The sequence below is a fragment of the Jaculus jaculus genome, chromosome 1 (assembly GCF_020740685.1).
Source record: "Jaculus jaculus isolate mJacJac1 chromosome 1, mJacJac1.mat.Y.cur, whole genome shotgun sequence".
Lineage (NCBI taxonomy): Eukaryota > Metazoa > Chordata > Mammalia > Rodentia > Dipodidae > Jaculus > Jaculus jaculus.
The window spans coordinates 107015635-107036535 of record NC_059102.1 but is presented as its reverse complement, the minus strand read 5'-3'; the positions used below and the strand labels follow the sequence as shown (position 1 = coordinate 107036535).

Genomic DNA, 20901 nt, shown 5'->3' with positions numbered 1-20901 from the left:
GGCTACGCCTGGGGGCATTGTTCACTCTCCTCCCCTCCGCTACCCAAAGTCCTGTTTCTACTGAACGACTCTCTGGTTTCTGTGACCAAGAAGCAACGGAAGGAAATGAGAAGGAGCTGGTTTGGTAGCGCAATGAGGGGCGCAGCGAGGGGAAAGCTTAGGAAAGCAATCTTGCCCAGGCCTGTGGCTTCTCAGCCCTCTCACCGGCCCACCTCGGCGGAGAACTGGAGTTCATGTCTGCTGGACTCACCCAGTCCGATCTCTCACTCTAGGGCACCCCACCCAGTTGAGGGTGGACCCCTTCTCTGAACCCGGGGCAATTGGCTTTCACACCTGATACAGGTGTGCCCTCCTGGGAAGGGAATGTTCATCTGGGGCTCTTTGGCTGCGCCCATCTCCGCACCTAGGGGTCCTATTCATAAGAATACTTCCTTCCCGGGCTGGAGAGGTGGCTTAGTGGTTAAGCGCTTGCCTGTGAAGCCTAAGAACCCCGGTTCGAGGCTCGGTTCCCTAGGTCTCATGTTAGCCAGATGCACAAAGGGGCGCACGGGTCTGGAGTTCGTTTGCAGAAGCTGGAAGCCCTGGCAAGCCCATTCTCTCTCTCCCTCTATCTGTTTTTCTCTCTGTGTCTGTCGCTCTCAAATAAATAAATTAATTAATTTTAAAAAAATGCTTCCTTCCCACCCTGCCAGAGTGAGAAGGGATATTTCTTTGTTACTATTTTGTTTGTTTGTTTGTTTTGTTTTTTTGAGGTAGGGTTTCACTCTAGTCTAGGCTGACCTGGAATTCACTCTGTATTCTCAGTGTGGCCACAAACTCATGGAGATCCTCCTACCTCTGCTTCCCCAGTGCTGGGATTAAAGACGTGGGCCACCATGCCCGGCTTTATTTATTTATTTTTATTTGAGAGAAAGAGGCAGAGAGAGGGAGAGAATGGGTGCACCAGGGCTTCCAGCCACTGAACTCCAGATGCACAAAGTGACACATGCATCTGGAGTTCATTTGCAGTGGCAAAAGATGGGTCTTCCTCAACTGATGAGTGGATAATGAAGATGTGGCACATTTATACAATGGAGTTCTACTCAGAGTAAAGAAAAATGAAGTTATGAAATTTGTAGGAAAATGGATGGATCTGGAAAGGATTATACTAAGTGAGGTAACCGAGGCCCAGAAAGCCAAGCGCCGCATGTTCTCTCTCATATGTGGATCCTAGCTACAGATGACTGGGCTTCTGTGTGAGAAGGAAAAAAATCAGTAGCAGAAGCCAGTAAGCTTAAAAAAAAAAAAAAAAAGATATAAAGGGAAAAGAAAGAAAGGGAGGAGGGTACTTAATAGGTTGGTATTGTATATATGTACATAGAAGAATAGATTAATAGGGGTAAAAAGGCCCAAAGTGAGGTCAGGGGAAGAGTTTGAGTAAAGGAAAGGTGGAGGGAGGACTAATCAAAATCTAAGAGGATATAAATAAATCATATGGAATCCTCCAGTTGTGGACAATGGAACACTCAGGAGCTGTAGATAGTTGCTAGAAAATTTTCAGGGCCAGGGATGGGATACCTTCCAGTGAGTTGTTGGCCAGGAAGGTGCCTGTTACCCCCAAAACATTACAGGCTATTGCCAAGGTCCTTGGTTTCCCACCAGGAATAGATGGTAAGACCCTATTGCTGAAGACTCCACAGACTTGGGCTGCAAGGCCACTGAGAAATCCTGCTGGAACTGAGCTGATAACCTCTTCCATGTAGACCAGCTGACAGAAAGGTGGAAGAAGCCATTCTACATGCAGTTCAATGGGAAAAAGAGATACCACCAGTGAAGATACTCAACAGTGGACACTGCAAGCCTTATAATTGGCCAGCCAGGCCAAATGAGCCAACGGATACAATAGTGGCAAGTCTGTCATGGTGGAAACCAGCTGCCTTCCAATTGGACTGGAGGCCCACTCCATGGGAGGGAACACATCCCTGATACTGAAAACTTAAAACAGGGATGGTCATGAGCCCTAGGGGTGTAACATCTGCTGATATCTGGATAAATGTATATACTATGTATATCAAATTGCCCAGTAAGCACTTCTCTTAATATCCATACCCTTATATTAACGCTACTCTCACTTTGGGTAGAGAATCTTCTCTTTGCAGTTGGCAGTGACCTTGGGACGACTCAGGAGGTATCATAGTGCTAGAAAAAAGTGATTGAAGTACTGAGTAACATCTCGATCACACCTTCTAAGGCTCAGGGTCTAATGTGGAACAGGTGATGGAAAGAATGTAAGAGTCAGAGGAAGGGTAGGATTCCTTACAACATGCTCCCTCCAGACATAAAATGGCCTGGATATCCATGACTTCATAGTGCCTGACACTACCTACACAAGACCATCATAAGAGGAGGAAAAGAACATGACATCAAAATAAAAGAGATTGAGATGGGGAAGGGATATGATGGAGAATGGAGTTTCAAAGAGGAAAAGCGGGGAGAGGGAGGGTATTACCATGGGATGTTTTAATCATGGAAAATGTTTTTAAAAATTGAGAAAAAAATGAAATAAGATTAATAAGTAGAATAAAATAAAGATATTTCAGTGCTGAGCACTCCTCTGTCAGTTCTCAGCACCATGGTGCCTTCTGAGTCATCCCAAGGTCACTGCCATCTGAAAAGAGAAGGTTCTGTAACCAAAAGTGAGAGTAGCATTAATATATGGGTATGAACATTAGGAGAAGTTGTTAATGGGCAGTTTGGTGAGCATCATACATACATTTAGCGAACCACCAGCAGACATTACACCCCTAGGGCTCATGACTACCCCTGTTGTAGGTTTTCAGTATCAGATATGTATTCCCTCCCATGGAGCATGCCTCCAGTCCAATTACAGAGTTGTTGGTTCCCCCATAACAGACATGCCACTATTGCACCCACTGGCTCATTTGGCCTGGCTGGCCAAATTTAAGGCTTGCAATGTCCACTGTTGAGTATCTCCACTGATTTCTCTCTCCCCCATTGCATGCATATGTATGCAGTGTAGCTTTTTCCAGCTTTCTGTCAGCTGGTCTACATGGAGGAGGTTTTTAGCTCAGCTCCAGCAGGATTTTTCAGTGACCTTGCAGCTTAAGTATGTGGAATCTTTAGCAGTAGGGTCTTACCATCTATTCCTGGTAGGACACCAAGAACCTTGGCAATGGCCTGTAATGTTTTGGGGGTATCAATGACCCAGGTACGTTTTTTTTGAAAGTGCATTCCTCTTTAGAAAAAATCCCTTTTCTTTTTTTTTTTTAATTTATTTATTTATTTATTTGAGAGCGACAGACACAGAGAGAAAGACAGATAGAGGGAGAGAGAGAGAATGGGCGCGCCAGGGCTTCCAGCCTCTGCAAACGAAATTCCAGACGCATGCGCCCCCTTGTGCATCTGGCTAACGTGGGACCTGGGGAACTGAGCCTCGAACCGGGGTCCTTAGGCTTCACAGGCAAGCGCTTAACCGCTAAGCCATCTCTCCAGCCCGAAAAAATCCCTTTTCATATTGTTGTGTCCAGAGCCCATGTTTGTTTTCCTGCATGGGCTCTTAGACCATGAGGAAGTATCTCTTCTCTTTTCCTCAGTTCTGGAACTTTACTGTCCCTCTTTTAGTACCAAGAGGGTGTATCCACTTCCCCTTCCTTGGATCTCCAACCCTCCCACCCCTTTGAACCCCTGATATTTATGAACAAAGTGGGATGGCTTATAAATTAGCCTTCTCAATCTGGTTTACCCAATTCTTTGATTAAAACCAGACATAAACTCAAAGTTTGGAGCGTAAGGACTTTTCCTGAACTCCTAAAAATTCCATCACATATTGAATGCTTATATTGGCTTACAGTTTGAGGATAGATCATGATGTGTGGAAAGCATTGTGACAGGAGCTTGAAGCACATTCATTCTATAGTCAAAAAACAGAAAAGGATGAAAGTTGATGCTCTGCCCCCTATTCTTTTATTTTCTTTTATTTTTTAGTTTTTGGTTTTTAAATGTAGGGTCTCACTCTAGCTCAGGTTGACCTGGAATTCACTCTGTAGTCTCAGGGTGGCCTCAAACTCTTGGCGATCCTCCTACCTCTGCCTCCCTAGTGCTGGGATTAAAGGCTTGCACCACCACGCCTGGCTCTTTTATTTTATTTTATTTTTCTTTTTCAAGGTAGGGTCTCACTCTATCCCGGCTAATTCACTATGTCCTCGCAGGCTGGCCTTGAACTCTTACCTCTCCCTCTGAAGTGTTGGGATTAAAGGTGTGTGCCACCATGCCTGGACCCATTCTCCTTTTTATTCAGTGTAGGACCCCCAGAACAAGGAATGGCAAAGTTCAGTTAGGGTGGATTCTTCCACTTCTACATAATTTAGAAAACCCCTCATACACATTTTGAGAGATTTCCATGGTGATTGTAAATCCTGATGACCACAGATTATGTACAAAGCACCCAAAAGAATAACCTTGAGCTTCAGTCAAGGTTGTCTAGTTGCTTAGTCAGAGACTACCTACCCATTGCAGGGTGTCTGGTGCTCAGTTGGAGTGAGGAAGACAGGTGCACAATTTATCTCTACCCAAGGAACTCACCCCTACCAGGGAGACTCACCAATCCACAATCTTCCACAAAATAGGAAAATAAGTTATAATAATCACTTGGCCTTATTATGCCTAGGAAAAATGGGCTGGCTAGGATCTTGCTCCATTTGACGGAAGTGTTAGTGATGGTCTGTTGCCCCTATGTTAGAAGCAGAGATGATCAGCTGATGGGGTCAGAGTCATTCTCTTCATATCAGAAGCTCTCACTACTTCTGAGAAAATCTTTTTTTTTTTTCCCTAGGTAGGTCTCACTCCAGCCAAGACTGACCTTCAACTCACTCTGTAGCCCCAACCTGGTCTGGAGCTCAAGGGTCATCCTCCTACCTCAGCCTCCCAAGTATTATGACTAAAGGTGTGTGCTATCATGCCTAGCTTCTGCTGAGAAACTATCAAGCACTAATTGAAGATGTCAGTTGATAGAGAAATGTTTTCAGATAAGAACCCCTAAAGTCAAGAAAGAGAAATCACAAGTGAAGATACTCAACAGTGCACACTGCAAGCCTTATATTTGGCTAGCCAGGCCAAATGAGCCAACTGGTACAATAGTGGCACATCTGTCATGGCGAAAGCCAACTGTCCTCTCATTGGACTGGAGGCCCACTCCATGGGAGGGAATACATCCCTGATACTGAAAACTTAAAACAGGGATGGTCATGTGCCCTAGGGGTGTAACATCTGTTGCTGTCTGGCTAAATGTATATAATATGCATATCAAACTGCCCAGTAAAGACTTCTCTTAATGTTCATAGCCTTATATTAATGCTACTCTCACTTTTGGTAGAGAATCTTCTCTTTTCAGATGGCAGTGACCTTCGGATGACTCAGAAGGCATCATGGTACTGGAAAGAAATGACAGGAGTGCTCAGTACTGCAATATCTCTATCACACCTTCCAAGGCTCAGAGTGTATTGCGGAAGAGGTGGCAGAAAGAAGGGTAGGACTCCTTAGAACGTGCTCCCCCAGATTAAAATGGCCTGGATATCCATGACCTCACAGTGCCTAACACTACCTACACAAGACTATCATAATAGGAGGAAAAGATCATGACATCAAAATAGAGAGAGACTGATTGAGAGGGGGAGGGGATATGATGGAGAATGAAATTTCAAAGTGGAAAGTGGGGGGAGGGAGGGCATTACCATGGGATTATTTTTATAATCATGGAAGTTAATTAAAGAATTTTGAAAAGAAAAATAAACTGCTAAAAAAAGAACATCCTCCCCCCCCCCCCCAGCCAAAGTCAGAAAACCTGAAGTCCTTATGTACCTGTGCTGTAAAAGTTTTTCACTTGTGTGCTCCTAAGAAAGCAGCAGCAGGGATTGGCACATGTAACTGATTTTACCAGGCCATGTAGGGGTAGCTCAAGTAGGTGAAAGGTTGCATGTGATATGTACAGCAGGTGAAAAAAAAATCTAGTTAAAAATACACATGTCATGTGCTTTAGATACCTTGAGCTAGAGAATCAGAACTACAGCTAAACAGCAAAGCAAGGGAGACAAATGGGTTGCTTTTATTCTTTATCTTTTCCACAAGCTAAATAAGTAACTTCCCCACCAATAACCCAGAAAGGTGTTTTTGTGTTTTTTTTTTTTGTTTTTGTTTTTGTTTTTCGAGGAAGGGTCTCATTCTAGTTCAGGCTGACCTGAAATGGAATTCACTAGGTAGTCTTAGGGTGGCCTCGAACTCATGAGTATCCTCCTACCACAGCTTCCCAAGTGCTGGGATTAAAGGCGTGCACCACCACGCCCGGTTCTGGCATTCCTTCTTAACAGGCATTCCCTCCATAATCCCAGACCCAGTCTAGGGATGGGCAGGTGGAGGCAGAGTGCTCTGTGACTCTTCAAATTCAGCCACCTTTCTGCAGGTGAAGTCAGAAACATCCAGCCAGTAAGGATCAAACCCCGAAGCCTCTCAGTTCAGCAGCCTGAGTTATCCCGGAACCCCAAGTGGAAGCATCGCGTATCCATCCGGGGAAGGAGCATCGCGAGGCACCGGAAGTAGGGTATCTCTATCTCCTCAACCTGCATATTTCTCATCCCGAGCCCCCGCGCGGACCTCGGTCCGCCTCATAGGACTACAACTACCGGAAAGGGGAAGTCCCGGGTGAGCCGGCTTGCGAGCGGAAGCCGGAAGCGGTGCTCGGCGGCGCCCGCTATGGCTGAAGCGGCGCGGGCTGCGGCGGAGGCGGTCGGGAGCTGCCGGGCTCGGGCGGCGCGCTCCGTGTTAAACCAGGTGGTTCTCCCCGGTGAGGAGCTGGTGCTGCCCGAGCAGGAGGACGTGGAAGGCCCCGGCCCGGAGCAGCCTTTGCGCCTGAACGCCGGCGCGCGCTCGCGGGTGCGCGTCGTGTGCGGCCCGGGCCTGCGGCGCTGCGGGGACCGCCTGCTGGTCACCAAGTGCGGCCGCCTCCGACACAAGGAGCCCGGCGGCGGCGGCGGCGGCGGCGGTGGCGGCGGCGGCGGTGGCGGCGGCGGCGTGTACTGGGTGGACTCGCAGCAGAAGCGGGTGAGCGGGCTGCGGAGAGGCGGTGCGACGGTGACAGTGGTAGTCCTGTTCTGCGAAGGCCTCCTTGGCCCAGGCTAGCCATTGTAGTGTCGTTCCCACCTCTGTGTCTTCCTTAGGGGATCTGAAAGCAATAGGACCAGCCTGGAAAGGTCGGCCAGGGGAGAAGGGTGTCTGATGTCCTTGCCTGCTGAACCACAAACGTCAGGAAGCAACAGGCCTGGAGTCCCTGAAGGGCAACACCAGTCGCATTGAGTTGAAATCTTAGGAAGTTAAATTAATATCTATCTATGTTTCTTTCCTTCCTTCCCTCCCTCCCTCCCTCTATCCCCCCTCCCCCCTCTCTTTTTCTTTCAAAGCGTGAGCCACCCCGCCCGGCTTATATTTTATTTATTTATTTATTTGAGATAGAGTAGGACAGCATATGGAAGAGTGAAGAGCATGATGGGTGCGCCAGGCCTTCTAGCCGCTGCAAAGCCCAGACACCTGTGCCACCATGTGCATCTGGCTCACTTGGGACCTGGGGATTCGAACCTGGGTCCTTAGGCTTCACAGCCATCTCTCCAGCCCAGGAAGTTAAATTTCTTCAAATGTTTAAGAACTTTTGGGGGAAAGTGGGCTGGAGAGATGGCTTAGTGGTTAAGATGCTTGCTTATGAAGCCTAAGGACCCAGGTTCGCTTCTCCAGGTCCCACGTAAACCATGAGCACAAGGTGGCGCGTGCATCTGGAGTTCATTTGCAGTGGCTAATGGCCCTGGCATACCCATTCTCTCTTTCCCTCTCTGTCTCAAATTAAAATTTAAAAAAAAAAAAAGGTTAATAATGGAGAATGGAATTTCAAAGGGGAAAGTGGGGGGAGAGAGGGTATTACCATGGGATATTTTTTATAATCATGGAAAATGTTAATAAAAATTGAGGAAAAAATGGTTAAAAAATGGTCATATAGGAAAAAGAAATGTATTAACGATGGGCTGTTGTGACTGTTAGAATCCTTGTGCCACTGAATGCATGCACAATAGAAGTAGGGACTTTATGTAAGGATGCTCCAGGTAACTGTTAGTGGCTGCAGAATTAGAGGGGTGCTGGCCTGGTTTTGTAGTCAGAGCCTGACTGGGAAAATTGGTTGAGACCAGCCTGAGCAACATGGATACACAAAACTTGCTGTTAATATTTTCTGGTGATATACTGTCATTTATGTCTTTCATTCATTCTTTTTTTTTTTTTTTTTTTGTAGTACGTACCAGTGAAAGGAGATCATGTGATTGGCATAGTGGTAGCGAAATCTGGAGATATATTCAAGGTCGATGTTGGAGGGAGTGAACCAGCTTCTTTGTCCTACTTGGCATTTGAAGGTGCAACTAAAAGGAATAGACCAAATGTGCAGGTATTGATGGGAGCCTTTGGTTTCAGCAGTATATTATTTTTTGAAAATATTTTCAGCTGGGCATGGTGGCACACACCTTTAATCCCAGCACTCAGGAGGCAGAGGTAGGTGGATCGCCATAAGTTCAAGGCCACCCTGAGACTACATAGGGAATTCCAGGTCAGCCTTGGCTAGATGAGACCCTACCTCGAAAAACCAAATATATATATATATAAAATATATATGTGTATGTATATATATGTATATGTATATATATATTTATTTTACAGAAAAAGAGGGAGAGTGAGCAAATGGGTGTGCCAGGGCCTCCAGCCGCTGTAAACGAACTGCAGACGCTTGCGCCCCTTGTGCATCTGATTAACATGGGTGCTAGGGAATCGAACCTGGGTCCTTTGGCTTTGCAGGCAAATGCCTTAACCACTAAGACCCCCTTCTAGCCCTTCAGCAGTATTTTAAAAAAGAACCATTTTCCAGAAATTTAACTATGCAGGGGGACCTGAATTGTCTCCAAAGCATGAGCTATTTTTCCAGTTGATCTAAGACGATTTCCAGCGTCTTTATGGCTCCAGGCTTTGAGTTCCTTAGATACTCCAGCTATATAATTATTTTATGGTTGCTACATTGGTTCTGGGCATGTTTGTGTGTATATATAGCAGTATGGTGTGGTACGTATGTGGTGAGCATTTGTGTGTGTGCAGATGTAATGTGGCAAGAGGAGAATGTCGAGTATCCCCCTTGTTAACTCAAGAGGGCCTCTCTTCACTGCTTCTGGAAACTTTGGTTGTTTTGCGAACCCCAGTGATTCTCCACTCTCTGCTCCTTACAAGACTGGGGTTACAAAAGTGGGTGGCCATGCTCAGCTATTTAGTTGGGTTCTGGGAATTAAACTCAGTGGCCTCAGGCCCTCGTGCTTGTGCAGGAATCACTCTTAACTGCTGAGCAATCTCTCCAGCCTTCTTGGGACATTTTCTTTACCAAGTTGAAAGGTTGTATCTGTTATCCTCCTTGTTATTTGTTACCCTCATAATACTAGGCTTAGGAAAAGGGACAACTGGTACACATTGTCATATCAGTCATCTATCCATCTTGGATGTAAATCCTTGGAGCTGTTACTACAGGTTTGTTGGGTGGGGTATGTATGATGTATGCATGTGTTCATGTGTGTAAGTGAGGGCATATATGTGTGGAGGTCATATAATAGTTTTCAGGTGTCAGTCCTTGCCTTCCACTTGGTTGAAGCCATCTTCCAGGAAGTTTTCTCTTTGCCACCTCCCATTTCTTAGTAGGCATGGTAAGATTACAGAAGCCTGCCACAGCTTTGGTTATCCACATACTCATGTTTGTCAGGGTGCTTTGTATATTCTTCCTGTACTCTCATAGGCCTTTAGCCATTATCATATTTTGATCCTATTGGTTGCTCTTAACTTTTGCATGTCTGTCCCATTATCTCCACAAGTTCAGACATTTATTTCCTTTTATTATTTATTTTTTATTTTTTTTATGTTTTGGTTTTTCAAGGTAGGATCTCACTCTAGCCCAGGCTGACCTGGGATTCACTATGGAGTCTCAGGGTGGCCTTGAACTCACGGTGATCCTCCTACGTCTGCCTCTCGAGTGCTGGGATTAAAGGTGTGCACCACCACGCCTGGCTTATTTTTTTGTCTTTTAAGGTAGGGTCTCACTGTAGTCCAGGCTGACCTGGAATTAACTACAAAGTCTCAGGGTGGCCATGAACTCAGGGCGATCCTCCTATGTTTGCTTCTAGAGTGCTGGGATTAGCCCAGCTTTCCTTTTATTTTTTTATTTGTTTGTTTTTTTCCAGGTAGGTCACACTCTAGCCCAGGCTGACCTGGAATTCAGTATGTAATCTCAGGGTGGCCTTGAACTCACATTAGTCCTCTCACCTCTGCCTGCATTTATTTACTTTTGACAGGACTTAGATAGCAGTTTCCTCACAACACCCCTGCCGTCATACATTGATCATCCAAACTTTTGAGAACTGACAAATTTCTCATGCTTATATATTCCCTTGCTCAACAAGAAAAACAAAACTTCAAAGTCCACAGTATTGAACTCCAGGGGTGTCTGTTGTGCCTTTGCTCTTGGAATTCCCTTCATGTGTAGACTGCACTGTGTCATCCTTAGCCTATGGAACAGATGTTCATCCTGTGAGGCCAGGCTAACCATGAGCATGTCTATAAAGTCATCCCTAATCATCACTTTACATATATCTTAAATACTGGAGGGTCTTGAGGTTATTCATATGTTCATTTCTACAAGACCAGATGCTCCTGGATAAATGTTTTATTCCACTCTACTTCCAGTAGTCACCAGCGAACAGGAGCTACTTAATGTTGAATAAAGAGAACAAATTCACTGTTTCTTCAGTTTCATCATTTTGAAGTTAACTAATATTTTATAGTAGATCTTCCATGAGGAAATATCTGTGAATTACTATTGTTCCATTTCTTTTGGTAGGATTTCAGGCTGGCCTTGAACTCACAGTGATCCTCCTACTTCTGCCTCCTCAGAGCTGGGATTATAGGCGTGCACCACGATGCCCAGCTTGTTCCATTACATTTTGAATACTTATGCCAAGATGAACTGTCTCTCCAGATCTATAATTTTCTGGAGTAACACTACTAGAACATTCTACAGTGGTTCTATTTTATATCTGCCTAATATAGTAGCCACTAGTTACCTGTTGCGCACTTGAAATGTAACTAATGCAACTAAGGACTTCATGCCAGTGAAGGATTACATGTGTTAATTTTGCCTTTAAATTTTTATTTATTTATTTATTTATTTATTTATTGGAAGCAGAGAAGAGAGAATGGGTGTACCAAGGGTCTTCAGTCACTGTGAATGGACTCCATATGCATATTCCACTTTGTGCATCTGGCTTTACTTGGGTACATGGCACTAGGATTTGCAGGCAAGCACCTTGACTACTGAGCCAACTCCAGCCCCAATTTTACCTTCTTTTAAGACTTCTGCCATGCCTTTAATCCCAGCACTCAGGAGGCAGAGATAGAGGATTGCTGTGAGTTCGAGGCCACCCTGAGATGACATAGTGAATTCCAGGTCAGCCTGGGCTGGAGGGAAACCCTACCTTGAAAAACAAAACAAAAAAAGACTTAACTCCTTAGTAGAATATAAAATCTTAGATTATGATCAGTCCCTTAACCACAGAACTCTAGGTGGCTGTTATTGTTGCCTATGGAAAAGAGCAATTGCAGTTGCAGCACCTGTGAAATGGTTGCCTGAGAGGAAATGAGCCTTATTTTTTTTTTTAATATCTTATAGGTTGGAGATCTCATCTATGGCCAGTTTGTGGTTGCTAATAAAGATATGGAACCAGAAATGGTCTGTATTGACAGCTGTGGACGAGCCAACGGAATGGGTGTGATCGGACAGGATGGTCTGCTTTTTAAAGTGACTTTGGGCCTAGTTAGAAAGTAAGTCCTGATGCCTATTAGCTCACTTTTCTTTTCTCATTTTACTGCTTGGAAAACTGGTAATATGGTTTGGATTCATTAAAAGCACCTGCATTTTATTCAGTTAAAAATCACTGTGAGCTGGGCGTGCTGGCGCACGCCTTTAATCCCAGCACTTGGGAGGCAGAGGTAGGAGGATCGCCGTGAGTTCAAGGCCACCCTGAGACTACAGAGTTAATTCCAGGTCAGCCTGGACCAGAGTGAGACCCTACCTCGAAAAACCAAAAAAAAAAAAAAAAAAAAAATCACTGTGAGCCAGGTGTGGTGGTGCAGGCCTTTAACCTTAGCACTTGGGAGGCAAGGTAGGAGGATTGCCTTGAGTTTGAGGCCACCCTGAAGCTACAGAGTGAATTCCAGGTCAGCCTGGGCTAGAGTGAAACCCTACCTCGAAAAACAAAACTAATAAAAAAAAAAAAAACTATTTTTAGCAAGGCGTGGTGTTGCAGGCCTTTCATCACAGCACCACTAAGGTGGCAGAGGTAGGTGGGTCTCTGAGTTTGTGAACTGTATCTGTGAACTTAGGAATTCAGTTCTGTCCTCTTAATGTAAGTTGAGATGTTATTTGGCTATGTTGTTTTGGTGTTATTTTATTTCTCAAGGCAGGGTCTCACTATCCCAGGTTGACCTGGAATTCACTATATAGTCTCAGGTTGGCCTCAAACTCACACTGATCCTCCTACCTCTGCCTCCCAAGTGCTGGGATTAAAGGGTGTGTGGTTTTTTTTTTTTTTTTTTTGCAATTTTTTAATTTAATTTTATTTATTTGAGAGCGACAAACACAGAGAGAAAGACAGATAGAGGGAGAGAGTGAGAGAGAGAGAATGGGCGCGCCAGGGCTTCCAGCCACTGCAAATGAACTCTAGACGCGTGCGCCCCCTTGTGCATCTGGCTAACGTGGGACCTGGGGAACCGAGCCTCGAACCGGGGTCTTTAGGCTTCACAGGCAAGGGCTTAACCGCTAAGCCATCTCTCCAGCCCAGGGTGTGTGTTTTAATACTTCATGCTTCTAGGTTTCTTTGCATCCTGCTTGTTTCTTCTTTCCCAGGCTTGCTGCTCCTTCTAACTGATACCCTATATGTGAAAACTGAGCTTTCCTCCATTCTAAGGCACTTGAACATTCAGAAGCAATCTGCAGTTGTATAAGACTTAACTTTTACTAAGAGCAAATGGAGCTGGAAATTAACTTTGTGATACTTGAGAAAAGTTATTAACTAAACAGTAACTTTGTGGTTTCGAGGTATTGAATGTAAATGCCAGGGAGTAACTAACCTAGTCAGCAAAGTAAGTTCAGTGTTCTGTTGGCACCACAGGTAAATTTTTTTTTTTTTTTTTTTTTTTTTTTGAGGTAGGGTCTCACTGTAGCTCAGGCTGACCTGGAATTCACTATGGAGTATCAGGCTGGCCTCAAATTCATGGTGATCCTCTTATGTCTGCCTCCCAAGTGTTGGGATTAAAGGCGTGCACCACCATGCGTGGCTTTCAGTCTCTTTTGGTTTGACGTCATCATCTGTTCCTCCTATTATAATGGTCTTGTGTAGGTAGTACCAGGGTCTGCAAGGTCATGGATATCCAGGCCATTTTGTGTCTGGAAGAGTATGTTGTAAGGAGCCCTACTTTTCCTTTTCCTCTTACATTCTTTTGTTTGTGTTTGTGATTTTTCGAAGTATGGTCTCACTCTAGCCCAGGCTGACCTGAAATTCACTATGTAGTCTCAAAATGGCCTTGAACTCATGGCGCTCCTCCTACCTCTGCCTCCTGAGTGCTGATATTAAAGGCATGCGCCACCCGCCCAGCTTGGCTCTTACATTCTTTCTGCCATCTCTTCTGCAATGGACCCTGAACCTTGGAAGGTGTGATAGAAATGTTTCAGTGCTAAGCACTCCTCTGTCACTCCTCCTCATCACTCTGGTGCCTTTTGACTCATCCCAGAAGTCACCACCACCACCTGAAAAGAAGTTTCTCTAACCAAAAGTGACTGTAGCATTATTGTATGGGTATAAACATTAAGAAAAGTGCTTATCTGGCAGTTTGATGAGCCTAATATATGTTATTTTGCCAGATACCAGCAAGCGTTAACACCCTAGGGCTCATGACTTCCCCCATCACAGGTTTTCATTATCAGGTATGTATGCCCTCCCATGGAGCAGGCCAAAAAGCTTTGATTTTGAAGTCTAAAATTAAGATGTTCTGATCATCTCAGAGAAGGACTTGTACATCTGTATGTAATGTAACATTGGTGACATAAGAGCCTCTTTACAGGACATAGCCCACCATTGTGACCTCTAGTATACCTGAAAAGTAGAAAGTTTCTTGGCGAGAAAGAGGGCAGTGAGCTGGTAATGATGGCATATGCCTACAGTTCTATCTACCCTGAGCTGCTCAAACCAGTTTAGACTCCCATTCCTCCTCCCCCTCCACCCCCCCAAAAAGGCAAAGTGCAGCAAAAACATGTTTTCATATGCTTTGTTTTTGGAATGCTGCCAGTGTGGCTTTGAACAGTTATGAAGAACTACCCTGGAAAAAAGCCTCCTTGAAGAGAGGCAGAGTACATGCTGCTACTTTATTAAATTCATTTTCTTTTGTCTTCCCTACCAGGCTACTAGCTCCAGATTGTGAAATCATACAGGAAATTGGAAAACTGTATCCACTGGAGATTGTATTTGGAATGAATGGGAGAATATGGGTTAAGGCAAAAACCATTCAACAGACTTTAATTCTGGCAAATGTTTTAGAAGCTTGTGAACACATGACAACAGAGCAAAGAAAACAAATTTTTGCCAGATTGGCAGAAAGTTGATGTTTGTGGACTTCTTTAATAGGTCATTCGAGACAAAAGACTGTTTCCTGGGGAAACTGTTTATTAAATCTTCAGAAGACAAGATGCTAATGTACATATTGTCTTACTAAACCTCAATAAATATTTTTGTAAGTTTGGTTTCCACTCATGTTTTGTTTGTTTATTTTGGTTTTTCAAGGTAGGGTCTTGCTGTAGCCAAGGCTGACCTGGAATTTGCTAGGTAGTTTCAGGCTAGTCTTGAACTCACCAAGACCCTCCTACCTCTGCCTCTCAAGTTCTGGGATTAAAGGAATGCACCACCATGTCCAGAAACTCATACTTTTAAATGAGAAAAAATTTTTTGTTTATGCAATAAATTTTGTTTAAAAGTTAGTACTGTTTATTTGTTTGAAGTTAACTCTTAATTTATAGCTCCTATAATGAGCTCGAAGTTAGCATTAAATGGTGGTACACATCTTTAATCTTAGCACTCAGGAGGCAGAGGTAGGAGGATTGCCTTGAGTTCAGAGCCACCCAGAGACTACATAGTTCCAGGTCAGTCAAGGACAAAGTGAGACCCCACCTAGAAACACAAAAAATTATTTTCTGAGCTGATTACACAAGTTTTAATTGCAGCTGAGGTAGGATAATCACTGTAAGTTTAAGGCCAGGTTATACTCTAGAGTGAGTTCCAGATCAGCCTGGGGGCTACAGTGAGACCTTACATCCAAAAGAAAATTTTTTTTTTGTTTATTTCCTTTGGAGGTAGGGTCTCACTCTAGCTCAGGCAGACCTGGAATTCACTATGTAGTCTCAGGGTGGCCTCAAACTCACTGCCTCCCGAGTGCTGACATTAAAGGTGTGTACTACCACGCCCAGCATTAAAAAAATAAACTTAATTGAGAAGGAATATGGGCATACAAGGGCCTCCTGACACTGCAAACTAACTGCAGAAGTATTCACCACTTTGTGCATAGGTGCTGGGGACTATAACCCAGGCTGTCAGGCTTTATAAGCAAGTGCTGTTAACCACTGAGCCATCTTCTCAGCCTGGAACTTTTTTTATTTTTTTGGTCTTAAGTAGTTCACTCTAGCCCAGGCTGACCTGGAATTTACTATGTAGACTCAGAGTGGCCTTGAACTCATGGGGTTCCTCCTCCCAAGGATTCAAGGCATATACCACTGTGCCCGGCTCTGAAAAATTATTTTGATTATAAAACTTGTTTGGAAGCCGGGCGTGGTGGCGCACACCTATAATCCCAGCACTCGGGAGGTAGAGGTAGGAGGATTGCTGTGAGTTTGAGGCCACCCTGAGACTACATAGTGAATTCAGGTCAGCCTGGGCTAGAGTGAGACCCTACCTCAAAAAAACAAAAAAATTAAACTTGTTTGGGGTGGAGGGATTGCTTAGTGGTTAAAGCATTTGCCTGCAAAGCCAAAGGACCAGACTCGATTCCCCAGGACCCATATTAGCCAGATGCACGAGGGGGCACACGTGTCTGGAGTTCATTTGCAGTAGCTCGAGGCCCTGGCATGCCCATTCTCTCCGTCAAATAAAAACTTGTTTATCAGAGTTAATGTTGAATGCATCAAAAAGGTAGTCAAGCCAGGCATGGTGGCACTCGCCTTTAATCCTAGTTTTAGGAGGCAGAGGTAGGATTGCCGTGAGTTTGAGGCCACCCCGAGACTACATAGTGAATTCCAAGTCAGCCTGAGCTAGAGTGAGATCCTACCTCGAAAAACAAAGAAAGGTAGTCATGTACTCCTGGTGCAGGGAGGGCTGCTGACCAGGACCACAAGCCCCCTGCAGAGGCATCCACCCAGTTTGTCTATCACCTCAGGAAGATGTCTGTCCCCTGGGCCTGGGAGACTACCTTTTCCCAAGCTGAAGCTGCAGGGTGTTGAGGTACCAGCCAGAAGTCTCACAAAGCATCTGGTGGCACAGGGCAGCGGGGCACCGGCCAGTAACAGGGAAACCAACATGATGGAGCTGGCTGAACTGGGACCTCTGCTGGAAAGGGCAAGCAGGGGACTGCCAACACAAAAAGCTGAAGAGCAAACATGCTCAGTGCCTCCAGAAGAGGAAGAGGGCGAGTACTGATACTTCCTGCAGGCCTACCTGCAGAAGATGGGAGTTTATGTATAAGGTCTGGGAGGGCCGTTGGAGTGTCATCCTGTATGATGTACTTCCTGACTGGCTGAAAGACAGTGGCTGCCTGCTTCATGGCCAAAGACCACCTATGCCCTCTATCCAGGCTTGCTTCAAGAGTACCTTGTGCGTGCACACAGAAACTGGCAACATTTGGATCCACCTACTTGGTTTTGTGCTGTGCCTGTGTTTGGGACTCTTGACCAAGCTCAAGCCAAATATGGACTTCATGGCTCCTCTGCAGAAGGTGGTATGTGAGATGTTCTTTTTGGGTACAGTGCTCTGCCTCAGCTTCTGGCTCTTCCTCACTGTATTATCATTCAAAGTCTCCTGGACTTTTTTCCAAATTGGACTATTCAGAGATTGTTCTACTTATTATGGATTTTTGTACCCTGGCTCTGTAATTCCTTTTACTGCTCCCTACAGCCTTGGCTCATCTATGTCACCTTTGTCTGTGTCTTGGGTATTTCTGTCATCAGTGTGGCACAGCGGGACTGGTTTGCCACTCTAAGCACTGGCAGACAAAAGCAGGAGTGTTCCTGGGACTTGGCTTGAGGGGTGGTGTGCCCACCATGCACGTTACTATCGCTGTGGGCTTTGTCAAGCCTCCGCAGCAGGCCAGATGGGCAGGTTCTGCGTGGGGCTGCATTGTGCCTCTCTGGAGCTGGCCTTTATGCATACCTGAATGCTTCTTTCCTGGAAAATTTAACACAAGGTTCCAGTCTCATCAGATTTTCCACATCCTCGTGGTGGCACCAGCTTCTGCTCACTTTTATGGCATCTCCAACCATCAGGAATTCCGTGATGGCCTAAAAGGGGGCTGAACTGATGACTCCCTGCTCTGAGCTTTCCTACCTGAGGGGTGGAGAAGGAACTTCCCAGGTGCTTTTAAAAAATAATTTACTTAGCCGGGCGTGGTGGCGCATGCCTTTAATCCCAGCACTTGAGAGGCAGAGGTAGGAGGATCACAGTGAGTTCAAGGCCACCCTGAGACTACACAGTGAGTTCCAGGTCAGCCCGAGCTAGAGTGAGACCCTGCCTCAAAAAAAAAAAAAAAAAAAAAAAAAAAAAAAACTTACTTGCTGAAGCAGGAGGAAGAGTGAAGTTTCTATAAGAAACCTCTTAGAGAATTCAGTATCAAGTTTCAGCTCACTTTCACAGCCACTGGGCAATGAACTTTCCATTTTCATTCCTTGCCTGGGGAAGTGAGTGGTCAACGCAGCAGCCATCCCCCTCCTCAGCAGTCACTTTAACAAAGGAACTACTGGTCCTTCACAGACACATGACTTTGGAAAACATGTTGAGATTTTACCTCCTTCAACCATTTTGGGAAAAAATTATGGCCTGCGACTCTTCATAAACTATATTTATATTTCTTAAAGAAGATATCCCTCCCTTACCCCTCTCCTTACTTTGTAACATGGCTTATGACAAGCCATCCATTTTGTAGCACACTTGTCAAAGACAATTATCCAACTTTTACATAGCCCAGCTCATCATGAAATATATCCAGACTTCAAATAATATTGAGTTTTGATTTTTCATTAGCAGAATAATGAAAAAAATCAATAATCCCATAAATGGAAGAGTATTTAGTAGCGAACATGTGCTTCCCATGTAAATAAGTAGTAGCCTTTTTTTTTTTTTTCTCTCCAGATAGGGTCTCGCTCTACTCCAGGCTGACCTGGAATTCACTATGTAGCCTCAGGGTGGCCTTGACCTCAGAGATCCCCTTCCCTTTGCCTACTGAGTGCTGGGATTAAAGGTGTGTGTCACCACGCCCAGCTATTCCATGTTTTTACATGAATTAAGTCATTCCTAGTAAATACAAAACACTCATTCTTACAGTTGAAACTAAGAATTTAATTAGCATGGTCTACCCTCACAGCCACTACATTCATATGTATTTCTAGTTGGAATTATAAGATACTGTGCATACTTCTGTGTAACATTATTCTTTGCACTTAATATAGCATGATGGAATTCTTTCATGGCTTACAAAAAAGTGATTAGTTGTATAGTATCTCATTTCCATATATTTTTGGGTATATTAATTTTTTGCTATATAAACAATGCAATAAAGACTTCTGAACCCAAGTCTGGCCCAGTGTTATTTAGCTGAAGTCATTTCTTATAATCCATACAAAAAACTACAAAGGTATAGATAAATGCAAGATATTGAAGTAGGAGTTGAAAAGACTATGCTATCTTCTTTTTCTTAAAAATTATTTATTGGGCCGGGTGTGGTGGCGCACACTTTAATCCCAGCACTCAGGAGGCAGAGGCAGGATTGCCATGAGTTTGAGGCCACCCTGAGAGTATATAGTGAATTCCAGGTCAGCCAGAGCTAACATGAGACCCTACCTCCTACCTCAAAAAATTAAAATAAAATAAATAAAATTATTGGCAAGCCCAGAGAGACAGAGAGAGAGAATAGGTGTGTTTCTAGCCATTGCAGATGAACTCCAGATGTGCATCTGGCTTTATGTGGGTACTGGGGAGTTGAACCTGGGTTGTTAGATGTTTGCAGGCAAGTACTTTAACTGTTGAGCCATCTCTTCAGCCCTTTTATAATTTTTTAAAGCCAAAGGTTAGCCTCTGACCAGACTCATTTTTTTTTTTTAAATTAAACTTTTTTTTTTTTTGGTTTTTTGAGGTAGGGTCTCACTCTAGCCCAGGCTGACCTGGAATTCACTGTGTAGTCTCAGGGTGGCCTCAAACTCATGGTGATCCTCCTACCTCTGCCTCCTGAGTGCTGGGATTAAAGGCATGCGCCACCACGCCTGGCTAACTCCTACCTTTTTAATATAAATTTAAAGATATTAGGGGATGGAGAGATGGCTTAGTGGTTAAGGTGTTTGCCTACAAAGCCAAAGGATCCCGGTTCAATTCTCCAGGTCCCACGTAAGCACAAGGGGGTGCGTGCATCTGGAGTTTGTTTGCAGTGGCTGGAGGTCCTGGTGTGCCCATTCTCTCTCTCAAATAAATAAATAAAATATATTTTAAAAAAGTAATTTACATAATCCTCTCCCACCCCTCTCTCCCCCTTCTCCTCTGAACACCCCCTCCCCTTTCATCTATTCCCTCTTCTACACTGCTTTTATTTGAGGTTGGGTCTTCTCTAGCCCAGTCTGACCTGGAACTCACTCTCTAGTACCAGGCTGTCCTCAAACTCATGGTGGTCCTTTTATCTCTGCCTCTGCTGGGGTTAAAGGCATGCACTGCCAAGCACAGCTTCTTCTTTTTTTATTATGTAGGTCTCTTGCAAACAACAGCTGCCGTGAAATCATGGATTTAATGACCACGTGTGATAGTTAAGGTGTTGTCAACTTGATCTGTTTAGTAATCCACAGGCTGCTTCTAGGAAGGATCAACTAAAGGAGGAGGTCTTTCTCCCAGGGTGAGCCCTTCCCCCAGAGTGGGCGGTCCCGCTCAGAGAGGGACTTGATATAAGGAAGCTCAGGGTAGAAGAGTTCCCTTTTTTCCTTCCTTCCTTCCACTTGGCTGCCGGAGCTGCTCCCTACCTTCTAGCGTGGATTGAAGACCAGTGCGGACTAAAGACCAACATCAACTGAAGACCCACGTGGATCGAAACCCAGCGGCTCCTCAGGAGGCCTCCAGGTTTTCCGGCACCATCTGCAGTGCCGGTCGGGACTGCTGAGGCATCTGGCCACGTGGACTGAGCAGCTACCAGGTTCGGTGATTCTCAGGCCTGCAACTGCTATTGGACTACTGTAAGCTAATCCAATAAATTCCCTTTATAAAATAATTCATTCTAGTAATTCTGTTCCTCTAGAGAACCCTGACTAATACACCACGTCACATGCAGGAGGCAGTGCTCCAAAACACTACTCTTACATTCTTCCCACCACCTCTTCCACTAAAGACCCCTCTGAGCTATTGGAGGGTATGATAGAGATGTCTCATTAAGTGCTGAACACTCAACTATCTTAAAGGAGTTAAGAGTCAACCCAGTAGTCACAACCATCTGAAAAGAGATTTCTCG

At 44.7% G+C, this 20901-nt stretch overlaps 1 protein-coding gene and 1 pseudogene across 1 annotated transcript; both read left to right on the top strand.

Annotated features, from left to right (window-relative positions):
* The first annotated feature begins 6707 nt into the window (after positions 1 to 6707).
* Positions 6708 to 14915, top strand: Exosc3 (exosome component 3). Its single transcript, XM_045136145.1, has 4 exons — positions 6708 to 7092; positions 8324 to 8473; positions 11780 to 11931; positions 14566 to 14915. Exons 1-4 carry the CDS (start codon positions 6745 to 6747, stop codon positions 14765 to 14767), a joined length of 852 nt encoding a protein of 283 aa, XP_044992080.1. The 5' UTR covers positions 6708 to 6744; the 3' UTR covers positions 14768 to 14915.
* A 271-nt stretch (positions 14916 to 15186) lies between these two features.
* LOC101604076 lies at positions 15187 to 17719 on the top strand (annotated as a pseudogene).
* Positions 17720 to 20901: the final 3182 nt, after the last annotated feature.

Coding starts and splice junctions, on each gene's coding strand:
- Exosc3 (XM_045136145.1), top strand. CDS start 6,745: ATGGCTGAAGCGGCGCGGGCTGCGGCGGAGGCGGTCGGGAGCTGCCGG. Junction 7,093..8,323: donor TGGACTCGCAGCAGAAGCGG/GTGAGCGGGCTG, acceptor TTTTTTTTGTAG/TACGTACCAGTGAAAGGAGA. Junction 8,474..11,779: donor GGAATAGACCAAATGTGCAG/GTATTGATGGGA, acceptor AATATCTTATAG/GTTGGAGATCTCATCTATGG.